The sequence below is a fragment of the Sycon ciliatum genome, chromosome 3 (assembly GCF_964019385.1).
Source record: "Sycon ciliatum chromosome 3, ocSycCili1.1, whole genome shotgun sequence".
Taxonomy (NCBI): Eukaryota; Metazoa; Porifera; class Calcarea; order Leucosolenida; family Sycettidae; genus Sycon; species Sycon ciliatum.
The window spans coordinates 1,420,516-1,442,854 of NC_088645.1; the positions used below are offsets into that span (position 1 = coordinate 1,420,516).

General features: G+C 47.8%; 1 protein-coding gene and 2 long non-coding RNA genes across 3 annotated transcripts in view; 1 reads left to right on the forward strand and 2 right to left on the reverse strand.

The window, feature by feature from the left end:
* Window positions 1–22,339, forward strand: part of LOC135811202 (uncharacterized) — a 191,971-nt gene that overhangs the window by 20,213 nt on the left and 149,419 nt on the right. The gene's annotated exons all lie outside the window — the stretch shown is intronic.
* LOC135811198 (mitogen-activated protein kinase kinase kinase 7-like) overlaps window positions 1–22,339 on the reverse strand; it is a 139,468-nt gene that overhangs the window by 15,047 nt on the left and 102,082 nt on the right. The window contains exon 10 of the mRNA XM_065324391.1: window positions 12,575–12,712. Coding sequence (XP_065180463.1) covers window positions 12,575–12,712 — 138 coding nt within the window. The remainder of the gene's footprint in view (window positions 1–12,574; window positions 12,713–22,339) is intronic.
* On the reverse strand, window positions 1,130–3,314 carry LOC135811206 (uncharacterized). The gene is made up of 2 exons (XR_010552563.1): window positions 3,097–3,314; window positions 1,130–1,718 (listed from the first exon to the last, which is right to left on the reverse strand). It is a non-coding gene; the product is annotated as an uncharacterized LOC135811206 (long non-coding RNA).

The following is a 22,339-nucleotide window of genomic DNA, read 5'->3' on the forward strand; positions in this document are numbered from 1 at the left end:
CACACACACACACGCGCACCCACGCACCCACGCACCCACGCACGCACGCATGCATGTGCACACACGCACACACGCACACACACACACACACACACACACACGCATACACACACACATACACATACACACACACACGCACACACACACACACACACACACACACACACACATACACACACACACACACACACGCACAAACACACACACTCACACACACACACACACACACACACACACGCGCACACACACGCACACTCATACTCATACATGCCCATGGCGGAAGTGATGATAGTGAACAGCTATGTTAGATATAGCAACTTGTGCTGGGATTACACCATTCAACAGCTTGCAAGGCTGATGAATTTATCGCCACTAATTTTTGGTCTGGTATCCACCACACAGCTGTTTTTGAAGCGGCTTTTTTTCTGGCCAGTGAATCCCTATTTTCCGATTTTCATTTTTCTTCTTCTTTTTTTTTAATTTTTTGACACACACCACACCACATATTCGTGCATACACTGGCTGTTGGTAACCACCCCGGAGAATAAAAGAAGAGGTAGGAGAATGAGAAAGAGAAGAAAGTCGTGTGCGACCATAATCGTCGGGAATTGAACCCGCAAACTCTCGATTGGAAATCGACTGCGCATACCACTGCACCATATGGGACACACATATATATACACACACACACACAGACACACACACATTAACTAGGAAACGTTGCACGTCGCCCACACTTTGAGTGACATATTTAATGACACGTTCAGTGTACCGTGACTCGTGCATACACAATGTTGTTTGGCCGACATAGTCACCGTGAAGTGCAGTGCACACGACCTTAGTCAGTAGCAAAGTATGAGCATGCAGCAACAGCACTTTCAAACATAGCAGCATAGCTTGAGCGGTAGCACGAAGCTGCGTGCACCCATTAATCTGCATTATCACTGCGGAGCAGGATTTTGGCGGAGCCAAGAGAGGAGTCAGAGAGGGTTCACTGCGGAGCAAGATCTTGGAAGAGCCAAGAGAGAGGTCACTGCCGGAGCAGGATTTTGGCTGAGCCAAGAGGATAGACAGGTATGAGGGACGGGGACCGAAAAGTCCCTCGTTGGCTAGGCCTTTTTTGTATTGAGACAGCATGTGATAAAGAGGATACTGAGAAGAGTTCAAGCAACACAGATGTGAACACAGCCAATGTCTCGCAGTAAGACAATTATCTTGATGAGCTCCTTGCCGGTGTCCCGCATTCTACGCCGGAAAATTGCTCGTGCAGCAAAGGGAGCTTGCCCAAATAGAAGGAGGAACTTTGCTGCAGTGATCGGCTTGACCTTGGCGTCAGGCCGCTCCGCAGCTGTGGGAGCAAAGGTTCTGAAGGCATCCAACTTGGTCCGGACAGAGCATCAGCCACTGGCATTGGAGTTGACTGGCAAGTGTGATGCTCCGAACAGTAAGTGGTGCTGGACACAGATAAGTAGAGGGTGCTGACGAGTGCAATGACCACAGGAGAACTAAACGGTGTGTGCCCACCTTCAATATGTTGACAGAGTCTGGTGCCACCAGCTCAGGTCATCCTTGGTTGAGTCTGAGAGGTTCAGCATTCTGCGGGATGATATCTCAGATGTGGTCTTGAAAAGGGCAGACAGGCAGCGTAGGGCAGATGGTGGGACGCGAATGTGAGTTGGCCTAGAAGGCAGGCGAGTTCATGCTTGAGGACGCAACCCCTGTCGAGTGTGGCAGATACTAGATGGGTTGAGCGTTTAACTGGAAAACCAAATAGATGGTTGCACAAGAGTGGCCCAAGCATATCTGCTGGCGGACAGAATTCATGCAACACGTCAACAGCTGGCTGTACAATCTGGTTGGGATGTCAGTGTCATCTGCAACAGTACTAACCATCATCCAAACTGGAGCAGACTGCAACACCATGGGCATAGGCCAGCCTGTGACTTACTTGGGTAGTGCACCTCAAAAGTGACAGGTACTAGTACTTGATTGATTGATGCACTGCGTGTGTGTGTGTGTGTGTGTTTGTGTGTGTGCGCGTGTGCGTGTGCATGTGTGTATGTGTGTATGTGTGTGTGTGTGTCAATTCTTCAGCCTTGCAAGCTGTTGCATGGTGCAATCCCAGCACAAGCTGCTATGGCTTCTGCTGTAGCATCGCTATCATCGACTCCGGCGATGGGCGTCCAATGGTCCAATGGTGTGTGTGTGTGTGTGTGTGTGTGTGTGTGTGTGTGTGAGGGGAGGGGGGGGGGAGTTCCTTACCCACCAATGACAGGTAGACCGACTAGTAGTAGTACTAGATTGATTGATGCCCGGGCTAGGGCTGTGCCTAGGTGCAGACTAAAGATGGGGTGACCACTGTGTGTATGGTACTGCAACGCATTGAACAGTAGAAGTGACAGGATTGAAAGGTGCACTGCACTGGGTTGGATGTAACTGGTTTCACACTGCCACAAGATGGTTGTGATCAGCAACAAGATGACTATGCATGGCTATGGCACTGCGCAATCAGCTCAGAGGACCAGTGAACATGACTCACAAACACAGTGATGCAGCTGTTCAAAGAATGCTATGTCCACTGTACTAGTGACTTGGTGTGGAGTTGCACAGCTTGAGGTTGCAGAACTGACTTTGACAAAACAAGGAGTGTTGCTGGCAATGACGGGTAGACCTATTACTACAATCATATAATTCATTGATTGCTTGATGCCAGGGCTAGCTGTGCCTGGGTCAGTGGGTGCAGACTAAAGTAGGGATGACCACTGTGTCAGTATACTGTCTGTGCTGCAAAGCATGAGCAGTTGAAGTGGCAGGATGGCAGTTGCACTGCACTGGGCACTGGACACTGGGCACTGGGCACTGGACACTGGGCACTGGGCACTGGGCACTGGGCTGGTTATTTCACACCACCTCAGTGACTCAGTGAGATTGCCAGTGGTTGTGTAGTACAGTATAGCATCCTGACGATCAGAGACACTACGACTAAGTCAGTGCGTGTATGCAGCTCCAGTGCATATGACTGACGAACACAGAGAGTGTGAGTGATGTGGCTGTTCAAACCATGCTATGTACACTATACTAGTAACTATTACTTACTTTGTGTGAAGTTGTACAGCGGTCTGACGTTGCAGAACTTTGACCAACAAGGTTGTTGCTGGTCAACAGTTTCCTTCTGGCCAGCTTGGACCAGAGCTCTATCGAGACTCAGAGGGAGTGACAGATCTAGTTGCAATCTCTCCGACAAGGATGTATCGGCAACTACTGCAAAGAGGCGACGACGGATCATTTTCGTCGTTCAGTTGTTTGAAATCATACCTTCGGCTATTAACGGAACGAAACAAGTACCGCATTTCGGCACGAGATAATATCCATAAATGGATTCCCAGCTGCTGCGATCTCTGAGGGAATCTTGCCTGCTCGCAGACCAAATATCGTTTCCATCCATAGTGATCCGCGCGTGCTGGGACACAAAGGTCGCGTCCTGGACTAGAACTGGTGAGTAGGTTGTCAGCCCCGACACCCATACCGACATACCCTACTAGAGCGTAGAGGAGTGGACTTGCGCTGACACTGGCTGCAAATAGAGGACAAAGGCGAGCCTATACCTGGTAAAGCGCTGTGAGTTGTGACTCCGTTTCTCTCAAACATCTGCAGATTTCAAATCAAACGGCGCTGCTGGCGCAAACGGTGCCAACAATTTGCGTTCTCAGCTGCCTGCCCCACTCACGGCGCTCGGAGTAGATTCACAGGCCTGAATCAGGCGATCCACATGGGCAGATTTCCTGCCCGAAGCATCCAGTTCACTGGGGAGGCGCGGAACCGTCATGGCACAAATATCTTTGACCTTAAGGCAGCCATGGTTCGAGACAACAAGGATGAGGACTAGAGAAAACACAACCCGTTGAAACACAACGATCTGACAAGAGTGATCCACACGCAGAACGGATCGAAATATAACTAGGCAAACTTTAGCATGCCACATCAAATGCCATGACGCACGCCGCTTACGTGAAGCGACACGCACGAATGAATGCTTGGTTGAGTGTCACGTTGAATAACAAGTAGAATGCCACGTCGCATAGAGATTACTGATTAGAGTACCATGTGTGCATGCACCATGATGTTTGGTAGACATGGTTACCGTGATGTACAGTGCACGTGACTGTAGCCAGCAGCAAAGCATGAGCATGCAGTAACAGCACTAGCAATCATAGCAGCATAGTTTGAGTGGTAGCAGGGAGCAGCTGTGTGCACCCATTAATCTGCATTATTAGTATATTACTATAATACTACACACACGCACGCACGCGTGCCCGCGCGCACACACGCACATGCACACACATATATAGATTTCCAGCCGTATCCAACGCCATGTCCAATCACCCACAATCTATACTACGGAACATCCCTGATATGATCGCTCGACGTGTCTCAAGCATATCTGCTGACAGCGGCGTATTTGCCGATGCTGCCCCTATATATCGCAATCCATTAGCGGCCAGCGGATTACCTGCCAACATCAAGTACTTAAGTACATTGACCGAACGCCACCTACTGTAATGAACGGCAGCAAGCAAAAATGAAAAAGGAAACGGAATGTGGTGTGGTTTAACCCGCCATACTCCAAGAGTGTCCGGACCAACATCGCCGGCACCTTCCTCCGGCTGATCGACAAGCATTTTCCTAAGGGGTCCAAAATGAACAAAATCTTCAGCCGCTTCAACGTGAAGGTGAGCTACTCCTGTTTGCCGAATATTATTATTATTATTATAGGCTTTTCCGCGTTGGCATCGCCAAGCAAGCTTGGCTAGCCTTCGCATAAGCTGCTCCATAATGATGAGACGAAACAATAAATGCATGTATATACGATCTAGGACAGAACCAAGGTTGAGGATATTTTTGAAGAAAGCTGCAGGTTGTGTTGAGGAACACAAAGTTACAAACTCAACGAAAGTAAACTGCAAGAAATGTTTTGGGGTTGATCTCATGATTATTGTAGTCACAGGTTGTGTTAGTAGTATTAAAGGTTGTGTTTTCACAGGTATATTGTTTACATTCCTATTCTTTTACAGGATAATATTTTCACAAAATATGTTAGTCAATGAGTTATGTTATGGTACACCGTACAGCCATGCACCTGCCACAGATGGAAGCAGTATTAGGCTTTGATGTTTGTATGCTTTTATCACATTGCTGCATATATGTAGGTCTTTCCATTCTTGAGCCACCCCCGATACGCTGCAGGTCCTGGTGCAGACTCAGTGGCAGAGTGGTACGTGGCCGGCCCCGCCAGGTGGCAGCGGAACTTGGGTTTTCGAAGTATGCTGCCATCATAACGCGTGCTGGTACATCGTCGTTTAGTCTCAGGACGTGACCAAAGAGCCGCCACCTCGCTTTCACAATGGTTTCCCCTAGGGAAAAAGGAAACGGAATATGGCCCACCAAATGCCAAATATGGCCCACATTAGCAGTGGCCACAATAAGCGTCAATTGTGCGTCCAGGAACCGGACAAGCCATGCAACTGCCGTCGCAAGGACCAGTGCCCTCTCAACGGAGCGTGCCAAGCAACCAGCATAGTCTGCACGGCGGAGGTGTCGAGTGATGGCTACAGCTATGGGCCCAAGACCTACATTGGCAGTACGGAGCCTCCATTCAAGCTTCTATACGGGAACCACAAGACACCCATCAAGCTTCCTGGATACCGCAAATCCACGGGCCTCTCAAAGCATGTGTGGGAATTGAAAGATAATGGCAAGACGCACGACATCAAGTGGCGAGTGGTTCAGAAGGCCAAGGCCTACAGCAACGTAACGAAAAGATGCAGCCTGTGCCTCGAGGAGAAGGCGAGAAGAATATCTGCCGACAGGAGATCGAGCCTCAACAAGCGGTCGGAGGTGATATCCAAATGTCGACATCAAAATAATTTCATGCTATCAACACCGATAACATGATCTTCTCGGCACCCTGCTTCCAGGCAGTAGGGCCAGTTGATAGCTCTCTGCCGCCTTGTCACCATCATCATCTTTGCACCGCGCATCTCTCTAGCTGGGCCAGCTCGTTTTCATCACCTTTATCACCTTAGTACCGCGATCCTTACTGGCTATGACACTGAATCGGATATGAGTCGATAGCGCCCCTAGCGCTTTCTGTTATCCTTGTCCCGCCATACTGGGCTTTAAATAGTGGGTTATTTTTCTTGATGTTCATATCACCCGATGAGTGCCTGAGATGGCATGAAACTTTAAGTTGTGACTGATCAAGCCATCTGTTGTTCTGACTAGTGTGTCACGGCTCTACCTTCCCGGTATCGAGCTCTCTTGCATTTCTGCTGGAATTCACAACAGTGTGTATATATATATTACTAGTATATAATACACAAACAAACACACACACCGACACACACAAACAAAGACACCCACCCACACATGCATACTATGGCTGCAGCTATAGAGTCCTGCAGCATGAAATGCACTTGACCATGGTAGGGTCTGGACAGCGTGGGTATGCCACGGATCCAGGTAACAAAACAGGTCATTTCCTTGGAACATAGGTTTGTTGTGGAACATTAAACGATGAACTGCAAATATGGTGTTGCTATCAAATCGGAATTATTACTACATGCATAGCACTGTTCAGTGCTATCTCCACATGCATGACTATTTAGTCACTGCCTTACGTGCAGTCTTTACCCTTGTCACACCGAGTGTATCTTTTTGGAAACTTTTCTTTATCACGTAGCTCAATATCATCAAATCATTATCCCCTTGGTTTAATCTATCCGGCACGAGCCAACCTCTGGGTGGACCTAATGGATCCACCGACTTGAACGCGGAAATAATAATAATAATTATCAACATCTGTGTCAGATCTGGGTTGAATGGAGCATAATTTCTCGCCGTAAACTCTGAGTGTTAGACTTGGATTGAATGGAGCATGATCACTCACTCTCTGAACTCTACACACTGGGCAAAGCTGTTGAAAGTCAAGTGACTAGCAGCTCACAGATTGATATTGTCTTTGTTGTCTCGGTCGGTGGAGCATGAGACTCTCAATCTCATCGTCATCTTCGAGCCCCACGTTGGGCGCCAATTGTCGTCGGATTTTTTATGCAGACGCTAGGGGACGATAGGCTGTTTAAATATCTCTCTGTACGTCTGCCGTATACAACACACAAAGGTCGAGTTGTTCTTGCTCATTGAGAGTCTCAGGAAGAAGGCGTAGAAGAAACAAGAATGCGTACAATATGCGCATGTGTGCTGTGGCGCAACCTGCGCAGTCTGTGCGCGGTCCGTACACAGCCCCGCGAGGACACAGCGCCACACAGTACAAATAGGCCAAAAGGGGAACTCGTAGATGTCACGGATGGGACCTCCAAGGTCACGGACAACATGTAGACTATTCACAACAACCCACATCAAATGTATCGTCAGGGAAGCACAAGCCGGAAAAGAGCAGTGCACTTCTAATAATTGTAAATAGCGGACAGCAGAGAGCTTTCTCTCTACAGCAGACCCAGGTTCAATACAAGTAGCAAAATCTGGTGAGAAAGCTGAATACCGTAGAGCCGGCCATCACCAATGTATCATGTCTGCAACTTTGCATTCCTGATAGAACTAGTGGTGTTAGGTTTGTTTTCAAAGCAGACATGATCACGTGATACTTGTAGACACCAGTCCAAAGAGTTGCCCAGTAACATTCCATTACAGCAGCAGTAGTTACAGTAGTTATTCCTGACACGATTCTTTCCTTTCATACATACATGTTACGTGTGAATTAGTCAAGATACTTTCATGTACTCGCCATGCATGCGCATGCACACACACACACACACACACACACACACACACACACACACACACACACACACACACACACACACACACACACACACACACACACACACACACACACACACACACCACACACACACATATACACACACACACTCACATACACACACACACACTCACACACACACACGTACACACACACACGCACTTATAGACACCTTCACAACGAATCATACACATGTAAACACACACACGTAATCAACACACGAAGCACAGTTGCCATATAGTTCCGACTAGACCATTCGTGCCATTACTTTTCAAGTCGAATACAATTAACAAGGTAGCAAGTACCGCAATGTCGCGTATGAAAGCATGACCTGTATAGAAGCATGACTCGAATAGAAGCCGATTTTTAGAACCGCGCCGTGACAGAGAAGCACGATTTGAATAGAAGCCGTGCTTCTATTCGAGACAAAAAAGTGGCAACAAGAAACACCATACAACTGCAGGCCGCGTACGGCAGACTGCAGAGTACACGTGCAAGTACTGCACATGTACAGTACAAGTCATGTGTGACAGTGCAGTGCAGTGCACTAGTGCGCGCGCACTGCACTGTCGCAGTCTGTCGATTCGTGTCACGCACTGCAGTGCACTACTAGTGTAGACTGTAGTTGATGGGGCCCCGTTAACTACAGTCTACACTACATGTAGAGTAGAACCCGGGTTAAGGGTCACACCGGATTAGGGATCGGAGCCCGGGGGGGGGGGGGGGGGGGGGGGGGGCACTTGGCATGTACATTGTGCGGGTGATCCTTATACCGAGGATTTAATTTCCGGCCCAAGGGTGGTCCCCCGTCGGTTTCCAAGGAAGCAGTAATTTTTTCACTCCAAACTAATTTTCCGGGGTCCATCTACTAACAAAAAGTCGTTTTGCACACCTTTTTGCCCATCCCAGTACAACTGAGACCAGCTATGTCCGTGCAGAGTTAAGTGGATCCCTAACCCGGGTTCTACTCTAGTAGTAGTACACTGCATAGCACTGTGTGTCTTTCCAACAAACCTGGACACATGCCAGAGCAGTAGACTATCCGCACTGCAGACCTACAGTGTACCATCATGGAAGACTTCTTGGTGGTTGCGGACGTGATCGTGAGTGCAACACTGCATAGGGCACGCAACACTTCATGCAACGTTGCAAAATGAAACCGCTGCGCAGTTTTTGTTGCAATACCGATTCTCCGTACGGTCACAGTCATGGCTAGCCAGGGAGAATAAAATTGCTTCAATCCTAGCAGTCGATCCTCATTCTTCCTTCGAGGATTCACTGACAATAGCTGCAAAGATGCCAATGCCGACGACAGGAAAGAGACAAAAACTACAGCCTTACTTTCAAGCTGGCTTTCATCAAGTCCGCGAAGGAAACGTCCTGCAGTGCTGCTAGTCACTTCCACAATGTGAATGAGAGCATGGTTCGTCGCTGGAAACAGAAGGAGGCCAGTCTAAAGGGAATAGAAAAATCCACAACCTGTCGTGGTCGTGCGCGGGCGCGCCTAGTCGGCGGTGGCAACACGTTGCTTTTGTGTGACCTTGAAGATGAGCTGTTCGGATGGATCGTCGCAGAGCGCCAGCAATGTCGACGAGTGACGCGGAAGTCGGTCCAGGCAATGGCTAAGCGGATTCACGACGAGCAAGGAGGACAGGAACCGTTCAATGTAAGTGCTGGAAGGTGTGGGCATTTCATGGAGCATCTTCAACTAATGACAAGAGTGAAGACGCACCAGAGCCATCGAGCTCCTGCTGACCTGATCCCCAAGTTGACGGACTTCCTTGTGTTTGTCAGGAAATTGTTCGCCGACAACAACGATCTAAACCCTGCCAACATCTTTGCCATGGATGAAACTGCCGTTTGGTTTGATGCGACTAGCAACTGGACAGTCAACGGGATTGGCGCCAGGACAATCAGCATGGCCTCACAGGGAATGACAAACAAAATGTCACTGTGGCACTGATGGCATCTGTGTCTGGTGCAAAGCGGGGGAGATGACATGGTGCACATGACTGTAACGATGTACGTCACACTGCTAGCTATCCAACCGATTACAAATTATTACATGACAGGTATTTCTTGCAGACGTACACTAGGCTACAGACTACAGTATCTCATGCTTAGTTACTACATAATTATTGTACAATCATCTGTCATGTTACTTGTACACTACATCAATCACCTCATTTAAGTTCATCTCGATATGGCATGAATCGATTTTCTGCATTCCCGGTTCGTAAAGGAAGTATGGAATGAGAGCCTCAGTTCAATATCTCGTCTGCTGGTTCATTGAGAAGCGCAGCATCGCTTCCGCATGACGATGCAAGCCAAATCAAAACAACTCTAGCCAAAAAACTAGTTCAGCGTTCGTCAGGCAAAAAGCGAAAGTCTCAAACTCAAAGTCAAAATGTTGGGACGTGAGAGTCAGAAGGTCCACTAGCCTCATCTCGAACCCAGACAATCTTTGTGAAAGTCATTTATTGAACTTGCAAGGACTTGATCACTCCCACGGTTTCCTGTTGGAACAGGAATTACGCCGTTGCAAGAATGCTCTGCAAAAATCCATCCAGGCTCTGCAGGCCAGAGCTTGGCTTATTTTAGTCCATGGATGTGGCTGAGGCTTCGCAGAAAAGTCTTCAAGTCAACCAATTCATGATTTGAACCCCGGGGGGATCCTCCTCAAACACCGGTGTACAATGTTGCAGAAGGAGGCGCTTAACGATCCCAAGCTGTGTTTTTCAGTCCCGCTTGAGTAGTGCTGAATTCTGCACATCACTGCACGCCTTTCTCAAGACGCATCGAGCGTGTCTTGGAATCTGAACAAAAGTGTAGACATGGTGCAGAGTGGATCGTTTCATCTGCAGTGCACCGCTACACACCAACGGTCAGTACAGCTGCTTTTGGAAGCTGCTTCCCACTGTGTAGAGTCTACCGCCTGTGCATGCAGCAGTCTGGTGTTTATTTCAAACCAAGGTCGAACTTTTTTTGGGGGAGGGGAGGAGGGGGGGGGGGGAGGGCGTGCGCCCCCCCCCCCCCCACCCCACACTACCTAAACCCGCCACTACACCTCATATTTGGCAGCCAGAGTATTGACCAAATAGTACTTTAGAAGACAGCGCTAGTGATGTCAACTAAATAGTGAAAAAATGAATTTTACAAGTATCAAACAACAATGGGGATCACAGTTCTACAATGTCAAAAGAGTGAGAACTTTTGCACATGCTTCTATTGCACACACAGTTCAAGCTTCAGCTTTGCAATGTACACTGCCTCCAGAACAGCCAGGTGAGATTTATTGAGCACACGCGCTTGAGTGGTAAAGTGACAAGCAGTGCCATGTTTGCAATGAGTGCCATGTGCATATTTGAACTGTGTGTGCAAAGAAGCATGTGCAAAAGTTGACACTGTTTTGACATTGTAGTACTGTGGTCCCTATTGTTGTTTGATACTAGTAAAAGTAGAAAGGAAAAGGACATAATATAATTATGGAACCGAGTTAAGAGTAACTCTCCACCACTGTAACTAGATACTTTATACAGTCAGAAAGTGCAACAACTAGGCACAAACCTGACAGAGTACTGAGACATTCGACGTCCTGACACCTAGCTTCAACACATCTCCGTAGCGCTAACCGACAGCCTTCCCACTTGGAAGGTTCAAGGTTATGGAAAGACCAAAGAGGGGAAGGCGAGCGCAACGAAAACGAGCACAAGCTATAGTCCCACAGGAACACAGAATGTCGATTGTCACTGGATGATGACGAGACCAGTAGGCAGTTTGACAAAGCGGTCTAACTACAATTCGAAGCGGCAAAGCAGCACACCACCCAACTTGGGTGGGTCAAAAATATCAAAGATAAGTTAAAAAGGGGGAAGCTTTGCGAGAACGAATTGTACAAGCCGAAATCTAAACTCCTACAGTACTCCTCATGCATGACATTGTGTCGAATGTCTCAGTACTCTGTCAGTTTTGTGCCTAGTTGTTGCACTTTCTGACTGTATAAAGTATCTAGTTACAGTGGTGGAGAGTTACTCTTAACTCGTTTCCATATGTCCCTTTCCTTTCTACTTTTATTATTGGCTCAATACCCGAGTTAATTAATTATTTTCACTACGTGGTTTGGTGCTACTAACACTATCTCTTAAAGTGCTATTTGGTCAATGCTCTGACCGGTAAACATGTAGTTGGGGTCAAAATCGCTATCTTTTAAAATGCTATTTTGTTTAAAATGTTCTGACCGCCAAAGTGCTGGCTATAAGGACATACTTGCTACTTTGTTTATCACCATTGTATTCGACTTGAAAAGTAATGTTACGAAAGGCCTACTCGAAAGACTCGAAATTGTATGGCTTCTGTGATTCGTGTGCTGAATTTCTTTTCTCCAACCAAGAATCTATACACACACAAAGGCACATAAACTCACCCACATAAACACACAAACGTACACAAACACACACATACACACATACACACACAAACACACACACACACACACACACACACACACATACACACACACACACACACATACACACACACACACATACACACATACACACACACACACACACATACACACACACACACACACACACATACACACACACACACACATATACACACACACACACACACATACACACACACATATATACACACACACACACACACATACACACACACACATATACACACACATATTATGCCATGGACATCCTCCTAGAACAATAGCCTAACCTGGATACGGTGATTGTACTGATCCACAACCAGCAATCTGCCGTTGGACGAGATAATACCGCATGGCACGTTGAACTGTCCTGGTCCACTTCCTTTAGTACCAAACTTGTTCAACAGCCTTCCTCCTTTCTCAAACACCTACATGTAGATCATGCAAATAGGCACAATCACACCCCCACACACCCCATACCCATACCCATACATATCCAGACACACGCATGCTTTCTCACGCGTGCACACACACACGGACACACACGCAGAGACACACACGTACACACAGACACACACACATATACACACACAGATACACAAACACTTGCCTTTTTGACCTTTTGGCCTTTTGACGCTGGAGGTCATGATAGCGATGCATACAACAGAAGCCATAGCAACTTGTACTGGGACTGCACCATTCAATAGCTTGCAATGCTGAAGATGTTAACTCCGCTATTCAGCCTGGTCTACACTACACAACTATTTCAAGTGGCTTTTTCGGGCTGGTCAATCCCCTACCTTTTCATCTTTTTTCCTCATTTCTATCCCACACAAACATCACACCGCATACTCCGGCATGCACTGGTTGTTACCACGCAGCAGAATGAAAGAAAAGTCAAGAGGAGTCAGAGAAAAAGAAGAAAGACGTGTGTGACCATAGTCTTCGTGAATCGAACCCGCCACATCTCGATCGGAAATCGACTGCTCTTAGAACTGCACCATATGAGACAAACACGCACGCTCGCACACACACACATACACACACACACATAGACACACACACACACACACTACTACTATTGACAGCTGCCAGAAATGGCCACGCCGCTCCCCGAAGGGAGGTGCTGTCAGAGAGGTAAATCCAACCTCATGAATAGAGTAGCATCGTGTTCGAGTGCACAGACCAGTTTGTGTAGTGTTAGGGCAGTGTAGTGCACAGACCAGTATGTGTAGTGTTAGGGCAGTGTAGTGTAGTGCACAGACCAGTATGTGTAGTGTTAGGGCAGTGTAGTGCACAGACCAGTATGTGTAGTGTTAGGGCAGTGTAGTGCACAGACCAGTATGTGTAGTGTTAGGGCAGTGTAGTGCACAGACCAGTATGTGTAGTGTTAGGGCAGTGTAGTGTACAGACCAGTATGTGTAGTGTTAGGGCAGTGTACCTCACAGACCAGTATGTGTAGTGTTAGGGCAGTGTAGTGCACAGACCAGTATGTGTAGTGTTAGGGCAGTGTAGTGCACAGACCAGTATGTGTAGTGTTAGGGCAGTGTAGTGCACAGAACAGTATGTGTAGTGCACAGACCAGTATGTGTAGTGTTAGGGCAGTGTAGTGCACAGACCAGTATGTGTAGTGTTAGGGCAGTGTAGTGCACAGACCAGTATGTGTAGTGTTAGGGCAGTGTAGTGCACAGACCAGTATGTGTAGTGTTAGGGAAGTGTAGTGCACAGACCAGTATGTGTAGTGTTAGGGCAGTGTAGTGCACAGACCAGTATGTGTAGTGTTAGGGCAGTGTAGTGCACAGACCAGTAGGTGTAGTGTTAGGGCAGTGTAGTGCACAGAACAGTATGTGTAGTGTTAGGGCAGTGTAGTGCACAGAACAGTATGTGTAGTGTTAGGGCAGTGTAGTGCACAGACCAGTATGTGTAGTGTTAGGGCAGTGTAGTGCACAGACCAGTATGTGTAGTGTTAGGGCAGTGTAGTGCACAGACCAGTATGTGTAGTGTTAGGGCAGTGTAGTGCACAGACCAGTATGTGTAGTGTTAGGGCAGTGTAGTGCACAGACCAGTATGTGTAGTGCAAGGGCAGTGTAGTGCACAGACCAGTATGTGTAGTGTTAGGGCAGTGTAGTGCACAGACCAGTATGTGTAGTGTTAGGGCAGTGTTGTGCAGTGTAGTGCACAGACCAGTATGTGTAGTGTTAGGCCGCGGTCACACCAAACAAGCCGTTTCCCGCTTGCGCTGAAAGTGGCTTGTGCTGAATGGGGTGGTTGGTCACACCACTTCGCGAAATCGGCTGGACTTTTTTGTGTGCTAGAGTTTTTTTTCTTCCCGCTCATTTTTGAATTTGATTTTCTCTTGTTTTCCCGTCCGCCTTCTCCAGCACACTTCTTCAGTTTGTCCAAGAGCGCAGTTATTAGTATCCTATTCTCTTACTATGTGCTTCCATAGCTTTTACTATGTTCTTCCATAGCCACTTCTAGGCTAAGCCTTCGCCGTCATTTTATTGGGTCGTCATCCCGTTTGAATGTGCGAAGTGAAATAAAAACCAACCAACCAACCAAGATCCACGCTCTCTTTCTGGTATTTTTTTCATAGTGGTCTCATACTTGGTTTTTGTTTCAAACCAAAGCTCCAGTAGTCGCCGCTCCAGTGCTACTGTCCAGGATTCCATGATGACCGACAAAAAGGCAAGGAGAGAAGTTTCACCAACAACGAAAGCCGGAAGGTGGCAGAACACGATGCAAGCTGCAAGATCATGCCAAGAAGTTGCCAAGATGCGCTTTGAACGAGTTTATTTTTCCCGCCACTGTACTGCGCCAGAATGGCTGAAAGTGGCTGAATCCATTCAGCGCTCCCATTCAGCGCTTTGAAAACGGCTGACTGCTGAAAAAGGCTGAAGCCGAAAATTCAGCCGTTTCCGTAGCGACGATGACGTCAAAAAGCGCTTTTTTCCGCTGAATGGCTGAATCGCGCTTGGTGTGACCGCGGCCTTAGGGCAGTGTAGTGCACAGACCAGTATGTGTAGTGTTAGGGCAGTGTAGTGTACAGACCAGTATGTGTAGTGTTAGGGCAGTGTAGTGCACAGACCAGTATGTGTAGTGTTAGGGCAGTGTAGTGCACAGACCAGTATGTGTAGTGTAAGGGCAGTGTAGTGCACAGACCAGTATGTGTAGTGTTAGGGCAGTGTAGTGCACAGACCAGTATGTGTAGTGTTAGGGCAGTGTAGTGCACAGACCAGTATGTGTAGTGCAAGGGCAGTGTAGTGCACAGACCAGTATGTGTTGGGTTAGGGCAGTGTAGTACAGAGACCAGTATGTGTAGTGTTAGGGCAGTGTAGGGCACAGACCAGCATGTGTAGTGTTAGGGCAGTGTAGTGCACAGACCAGTATGGGTAGTGTTAGGGCAGTGTTGTGCAGTGTAGTGCACAGACCAGTACGTGTAGTGTTAGGGCAGTGTAGTGCACAGACCAGTATGTGTAGTGTAAGGGCAGTGTAGTGTACAGACAAGTATGTGTAGTGTTAGGGCAGTGTAGTGCACAGACCAGTATGTGTAGTGTTAGGGCAGTGTAGTGCACAGACCAGTATGTGTAGTGTTAGGGCAGTGTAGTGCACAGACCAGTATGTGTAGTGTTAGGGCAGTGTAGTGCACAGACCAGTATGTGTAGTGTTAGGGCAGTGTAGTGCACAGACCAGTATGTGTAGTGTTAGGGCAGTGTAGTGTAGTGTAGTGTAGTGTAGTGTAGTGTAGTGTAGTGCCCAGCAACGCTATTATATTCATGAGGTTGGATTTCTCTTTGCCCAGCACTGTACAGTGTACTTGACAGGCGCTAGGCTCAGAAAGTCTACACTGGATGACATCTAGAATACTTCAAGGAGAAGCGAGTGCCACCGGTGTGAAGCATGATCGCCAGATCCTAGCTTGGTCATCTTTGAATCCTAGCTTGTTATTTAACCCTTTGCATGCTGAGCCCCTTTTCTCCAATCCACTGGCCGTACAGCGCACTGACTCTCTTGCCAGTCTTGGTGGAGTATGCACTCACAGCTCCGAACGAAATTTATTCTGATTTTACTCAACCTTGATGGATTTTCCTCGTCCTGGGCTCGTTGGAAAGATCAGGACCAAGCGAATCCATCCTGGCAGCTCTCAGCTCCATAGACACATCAGGGCCACATCCAGTTCCTCTCCGAATTACTCCACCGTGCCTCGGAACGGCACAACAACTCAATTTCACATTCTTGTTTGGCTTCTTGCCCAAATTCAACAGATTTTCACAATAGACCCTTTGCACAATAAGCGAGAGGGGTCGAGACGGGGCATGCTGTGCACGCGCTGCACACTTTGCATGCAACCAGCATGCGTGGTTTGCTGCAGGACGTGATCAAGTTTCCTGTGACAGGCTGTGTTTTCACGGTCCCGACGCGATGTTCATGTATGTACTCCGCAGCCTTTTTTCATTTGAAGTTAGTTTTTTTAGTTCTGAAGGAAGAAGTTCCGAAACGCTTTCCAAGGACCACTGTTGGGTTCTTGTTTGCAGCAACCGTCATCCCTAACGTTAGTCTAAGGAACCCACTTGTCTTTCCATGCGTTCCCTGGTGATGCTGGTATTCCACACTCTAGAATCCTGGCTATCTGGCGAGAAGAGGGCCGCAGTGCTGCGATATCGTTCCCAGTGTTGTGCTCGGAACACTTTATCCATGACGACTTTCACCCGACCTTGCTTTTGCGAAGATATGGAACGCCCTGCCAAGAGACTCTGGAGCTTGAGAAAAAGGCATGACCCATCCCTGTCTTCGCTATTGGAAGATCGACGGCTTGCTGGCGCTGCTCGAGCTGTTGATGTTGAAGTGGAGAGAGACGCAGCCTCATCGTTCAGGTGTGCGGAGAAAGTCATCTGAGTTCGAGCTGTGGCTGTGTGCACGATATGACAGACTTTCACATTATGCACATAGCCACCAAAGTAAAACTCATGGACACTATCCACGGGCCTGTTCACTTGTACTACTCCATCAGCTCCCTCTTCACTGTCGTCGGCGACTTGCCCCTGCGTTGGAGACAAGCAAGCATTCTGTGGCACTCACTCTGGGAAACAGAGGTTCATCACTCATCCACTGGGACGCATGAAATGTTGGGCATGATGAGGGTACACTCGAGGAAGTGGTGCCCTTCTTAGTTCTAGGTGCATCAGGGTTCTGCATAGAGAAGTATTCTCTACATCGACAGGGGAGAGAAGGGAGAGAAAAGAAAAATAAATTTCAATCTACAGTAATCCGAAATATCCACTGAATGCGAAAAACTTACCTCTCCAACAACTCCTTCTTTTTCCAGACAGATACGCACTCTCATTCAGCAGAAAACTGTTCAGTTCCTTCACAGACCATTCTTCATTTGACAGTTCGTCCACGGGTTCCACAGCCATTGATGGCAAACCACTCGACACTCTCTCCTCCATCTCCAAAATGGAAAAATACAGTGTTCAACAACTCAACAACTGATACTCAGCACAAAAATCGAAGAGGATGCCCCGTCTCGGATCACGTGACCGTTATTGTGCAAAGGGTCTATTCAAACTGCGCTGCAAAGCTCAGATCCAAGCGCTTCGTTTGATGTCCATCACGCATGCGCCGTGCCAAAAGGGAAATCCCCTGGCACGCTCTGCAACAAAAAGAAGTAATGAACAAAAAAATTCGCGTTCACTCGGGGCCGTGATTTCCGTGTTCATCTTGTCGCCGCTCAATGAATTCTTATCCTATCGCGAAGAACTTTATACCCCCGGAAAGATGAGGTGAAGATCTTTCCAACGGTGTATTGATTGTCGCGATGCGTTTATGTTTGACGAAGTTACGAAAGTTTGTACACTGGTCTATGCACTGCGATACAGCGCGCGTTCACTCTGGGCCGTGATTTCCGTGTTCATCTTGTCGCCGCTCAATGAATAGACCGATCCCCTTATTATACTGGGTTCGAGCACGGGGGCAACCTCACTCGCGATCGAGCTAGTTTTTGAACGTGACAGCATCTTTGACAGTGTGTTTCAGGTTTGTTTTGGAATGTCTTCTGCTTAGTTCAAGTAGTTTGCGATGGCTTCGAGCGGTGCTAAACCTCCTGCTGGTAGGAGCAGAGTCTCCGAGAGAGACATGGACTGTGATGCCGCTGCAGGATTTTTTCAAGGCGCGGGAGGGAACGATCTCGGGCCACAAACAGGAGTTACCGTCCAGAGGTGAGTTTTTTTGTTGTTGAAATATTCGAATCGCGAATCGTGTGTGAGATTTATTTTGTACCTAGGCTACAGCAGACCATATTTCTTTCTCCTTGCGATCGGTGCTGAAGATAATAGTAACCTTTTTCTGGTCTGTCTTTTCCTCTCCAGAGCCATCTTCTATGAAGGTAACCGTGGTGCTGCCAAGTCACCAAGGCGCGATCAGCAGCCCTGAAGTGGAAAAATCGATTTTCCAACGATCTGGTTGGACATCAGCCACTAAAGTACTTCTGATTTGCCTGTAGTGACAACAGCAGCCATCCTTGGACACCTTGCAAAGACAAGAAAAGCCACTGGTGGAAGCGACTGCTATGAGGTGACGATAGCAGTGCAGTGGTGATCGCTGTTTTGTCAAGTCGAGGGGCTAGCCAACCCAGAGGAAGCATAAAAAAACCCGATGAGCAGTGCGTGGTATTTGTTGAGCGTGAAGAGCTAGAGGAGGACAGTGCAAACACATGGACGGAGTGGATGGTGTTTGTAGAACAGTGTGCTGTGTGCCGCCTGGTGGTGATGGTGGTCTTTGTCACCATGTATTCGTGCTGCTTCTTGTGCTGGAACACTTCTCGCCCAGGAAGGCAGATTGCGTGCTCCCTGGCCCTCAGTTGGCAATGGGGCATTTGTTCCAGGAACATTACCCCAGAGCCAATGATGAGTCGTACCTTTGAAAAGTCGAAGCTTGCTGTTAATCGCAAGCGTAGCGCAGTGGATTGCTCCCTCTTCGAAGCACGAGGGCCAAAGCTTGCCGCTGTCTGTAGCAAAGTGTGTGTGCGGTTCTTTCGAACCTATGAATATACCCCCCTGCATGTTCACAGTGAACCATTTTCTAGTATATTTAACATCCTCAACCCGCCACCACCATGTGCTCTTGGCCGAACTAATGCACGAAGCATAAACACACCAGCACAGCAAGGACACTTCCGTTGACAGATATTGTTTACGCCTCTAGACCGCTGTTTCTTTTCTTCGAGCTCATCGTTAGAGGAGGATAGTAGCAGGATACTAATGATGATAAAATATAAGATGATAGACGGTTTATGGTCCGATATTGATGATTGAAGGTCTAAGAAAGCAAGGACAGTGATTGCGAAATGGATAATATTATCATGATTATATGCCAGTCTGGTAATGCGTTGTACTAGTGGACAGTATTGAAATCATCACTGCATTCGATGCAAATATTGGTATACCTTTGGTTTCAGTATTGAGAAAAAAAGAGTAAGAGAACCTGGTTGATTTGGTTGCATCTGCGACTGGCTACCGGGTGTTGTGATCAGCAATGTTACCATGGGAGAAAATAAGAGCGCAAGGATCTGTTGGGTCTTGTTGTGCCGGTGCGAGAACCCTAAGTGCATGGCAAAATAGAACTGTTTCATCCACAATGCAGAATGTCTTGCGGTACATGGCATTGATGACTGAACATCTCGCCAGCTCGCCCAAATGGGGATCATGCCCAAACGGAGGAACAAGACATCCTTCCAGCTCAGCTAGCTATATACCGTGAAACGGATGATTAACTTGTGCCACGCATGACAGCTTCTGTTCCATTCGGCCCAGGCTTAGACACATCAATGCCAATAGCAGCTGATCCTCCATTACATCCTCATTGGCGATTTACGGCCACCTCCAACTGTATCCGCCGTCCCTCAGCTTCCGTCTTCGCAGATCTGGCTCGGCGAGTACATTTTCTCGGGTAGGCTCAAAGAAGTCCCACAGAGCGGTCCAAACACCTGAAGGCAAACCAGTCAGAAACTGGAGCGGCTCGGAGTCTTTCTTTATGTTATTGTACGTAAGCTGTTTTTCGGCTTTCTTCACCCCATCGTCCAACTGCTCCACGAGACTCTGTACACGAGCTCTACTTGCTGCCAACTCCTGATGCAAATGCTGCACTTCCATTACAGGACCAAACTGCACTAAGCCAGGTTCCTTTCCAACTCAAAATGCCGTTGCCTCTCAGCAAAATACTGGTTTGCGAGCATGGGGAGCTCGTGATGCAGACGCTGCACTTCCATGACCGAACTGCACTAGGCTCAGCAAATACTGTTTGCGAGCATGGGGAGCAGAGCGTCCAGACTCCACTCTCTTGCGAAAAGCAAACCTGGTACCGTAGGACAGCTGTTTGGTTTCCTGGACTCATCCTGCCCTTGTAGAGCTGGGCAAAACGATTTCGACTTCGGGATCGAAATGATCGCTGCAACTCAAATATTCAGAGTGACCCTAAAACTACGTCCTTCCTCACGGGGAATAGCCTGGATCCGCTTGCTCCAGGCCGCTGTGGCTCCACACGAGGAAAGGAGTGAAATGACTTGTTTGCTTCGTCCTCCTGTTCTGACAGTGAGGAACGCAGCAATGATCCTGAGAAGGCATCCTGAAGTCGTAAAAAGGAAGATCTAAACAAAAACAAAACAGCTCAAATCAAAAGTTCTTGTGGCATTTTTTGTAGACAGGCTTGCACTGCGTGTAGATTTCGCGTGCTCTGCACTTCGCATGCGAGAAGTCACGCACAGCCGAGGTGAGGTTGGTCGCGTGTGTGCAGCAGGATCCCACGCGACTGCGGAGTTGCCCCCTTGCTCGAACCCAGACAATAATAAGGGGATCGGTCTATTCCTATCCTATCGCGAAGAACTTTATACCCCCGGAAAGATGAGGTGAAGACCTTTCCAACGGTGTATTGATTGTCGCGATGCGTTTATGTTTGACGAAGTTACGAAAGTTTGTACACTGGTATATGCACTGCGATACAGGGCGCGTTCACTCTGGGCCGTGATTTCCGTGTTCATCTTGTCGCCGCTCAATGAATTCTTATCCTATCGCGAAGAACTTTGTATCCCCGGAAAGATGAGGTGAAGATCTTTCCAACGGTGTATTGATTGTCGCGATGCGTTTATGTTTGACGAAGTTACGAAAGTTTGTACACTGGTCTATGCACTGCGATACAGCGCGCGAACTTTTTGCGAGTTAACTCGTACGTAGTGGATCAGGTCATGCAAAAGTGCGAGTTAAAGGGGCACTCCGGCTTCATTTTCGACGCCGAGTTTTCGATGCCAAGACGAAGGTTGGTGAAAGAGAAGACCCCTCGAACAAGAACGAGTCTCCAGAAGCGATCGAGTCGAGCAGGAAGACGACTTTTGAATTTCGGCCGAGCGAGCGCTGATGACGTAATGAGGGATTAGCTTGCCAGTGGAAATGCATCTGCGCACATACATTTCACACACTTTTTGGCCAATTTTCAATCGAAGAAGAGGTTGTTTGCTATGTTCTCCCAAAGCCGTGAGCGATCCCGTCTTCTATACCCTTCCAGGTACCCTGAAGGTCCTCCAGAGGAGAATTTATCTCCAGCAAAGCGTTGTTGATCCGCTAAATTCGTCTCGAGACATATTCACCCAGTGCAGTGCTGACAAATGTAAAATGTTGAATCTGTGATAATTGTCGACGATGGACAGAAAGGTTGATAGCCGCTGTCACAGGGAAAGTGAAGCTGCTGGAAGTAACAACGGGGAGCTTGTTAGCATCACTTGATCAAAGCAGCTAGACGGAATCGGGGAGTACTGACTATTTGTCTCGCCCTCAGTTTAGTGAATTTTATGATCAGAAACTTTTTCGATCAGGATCCCTTCTACAAGATGTGTAGTACAGGTGATTTCTGAACTTGACGATATGGAGACCGACCAGTAGACCTACCAACAACGTGTACCTGCAGGAAATTCACCCAAGGCTATTGCTAATGCTATCCTCTTCAGTGGCTGTTGTTTTTTTAGTAAAAATATGCTCACTTCTCTCAACATTCTCCTGCATGGCGGC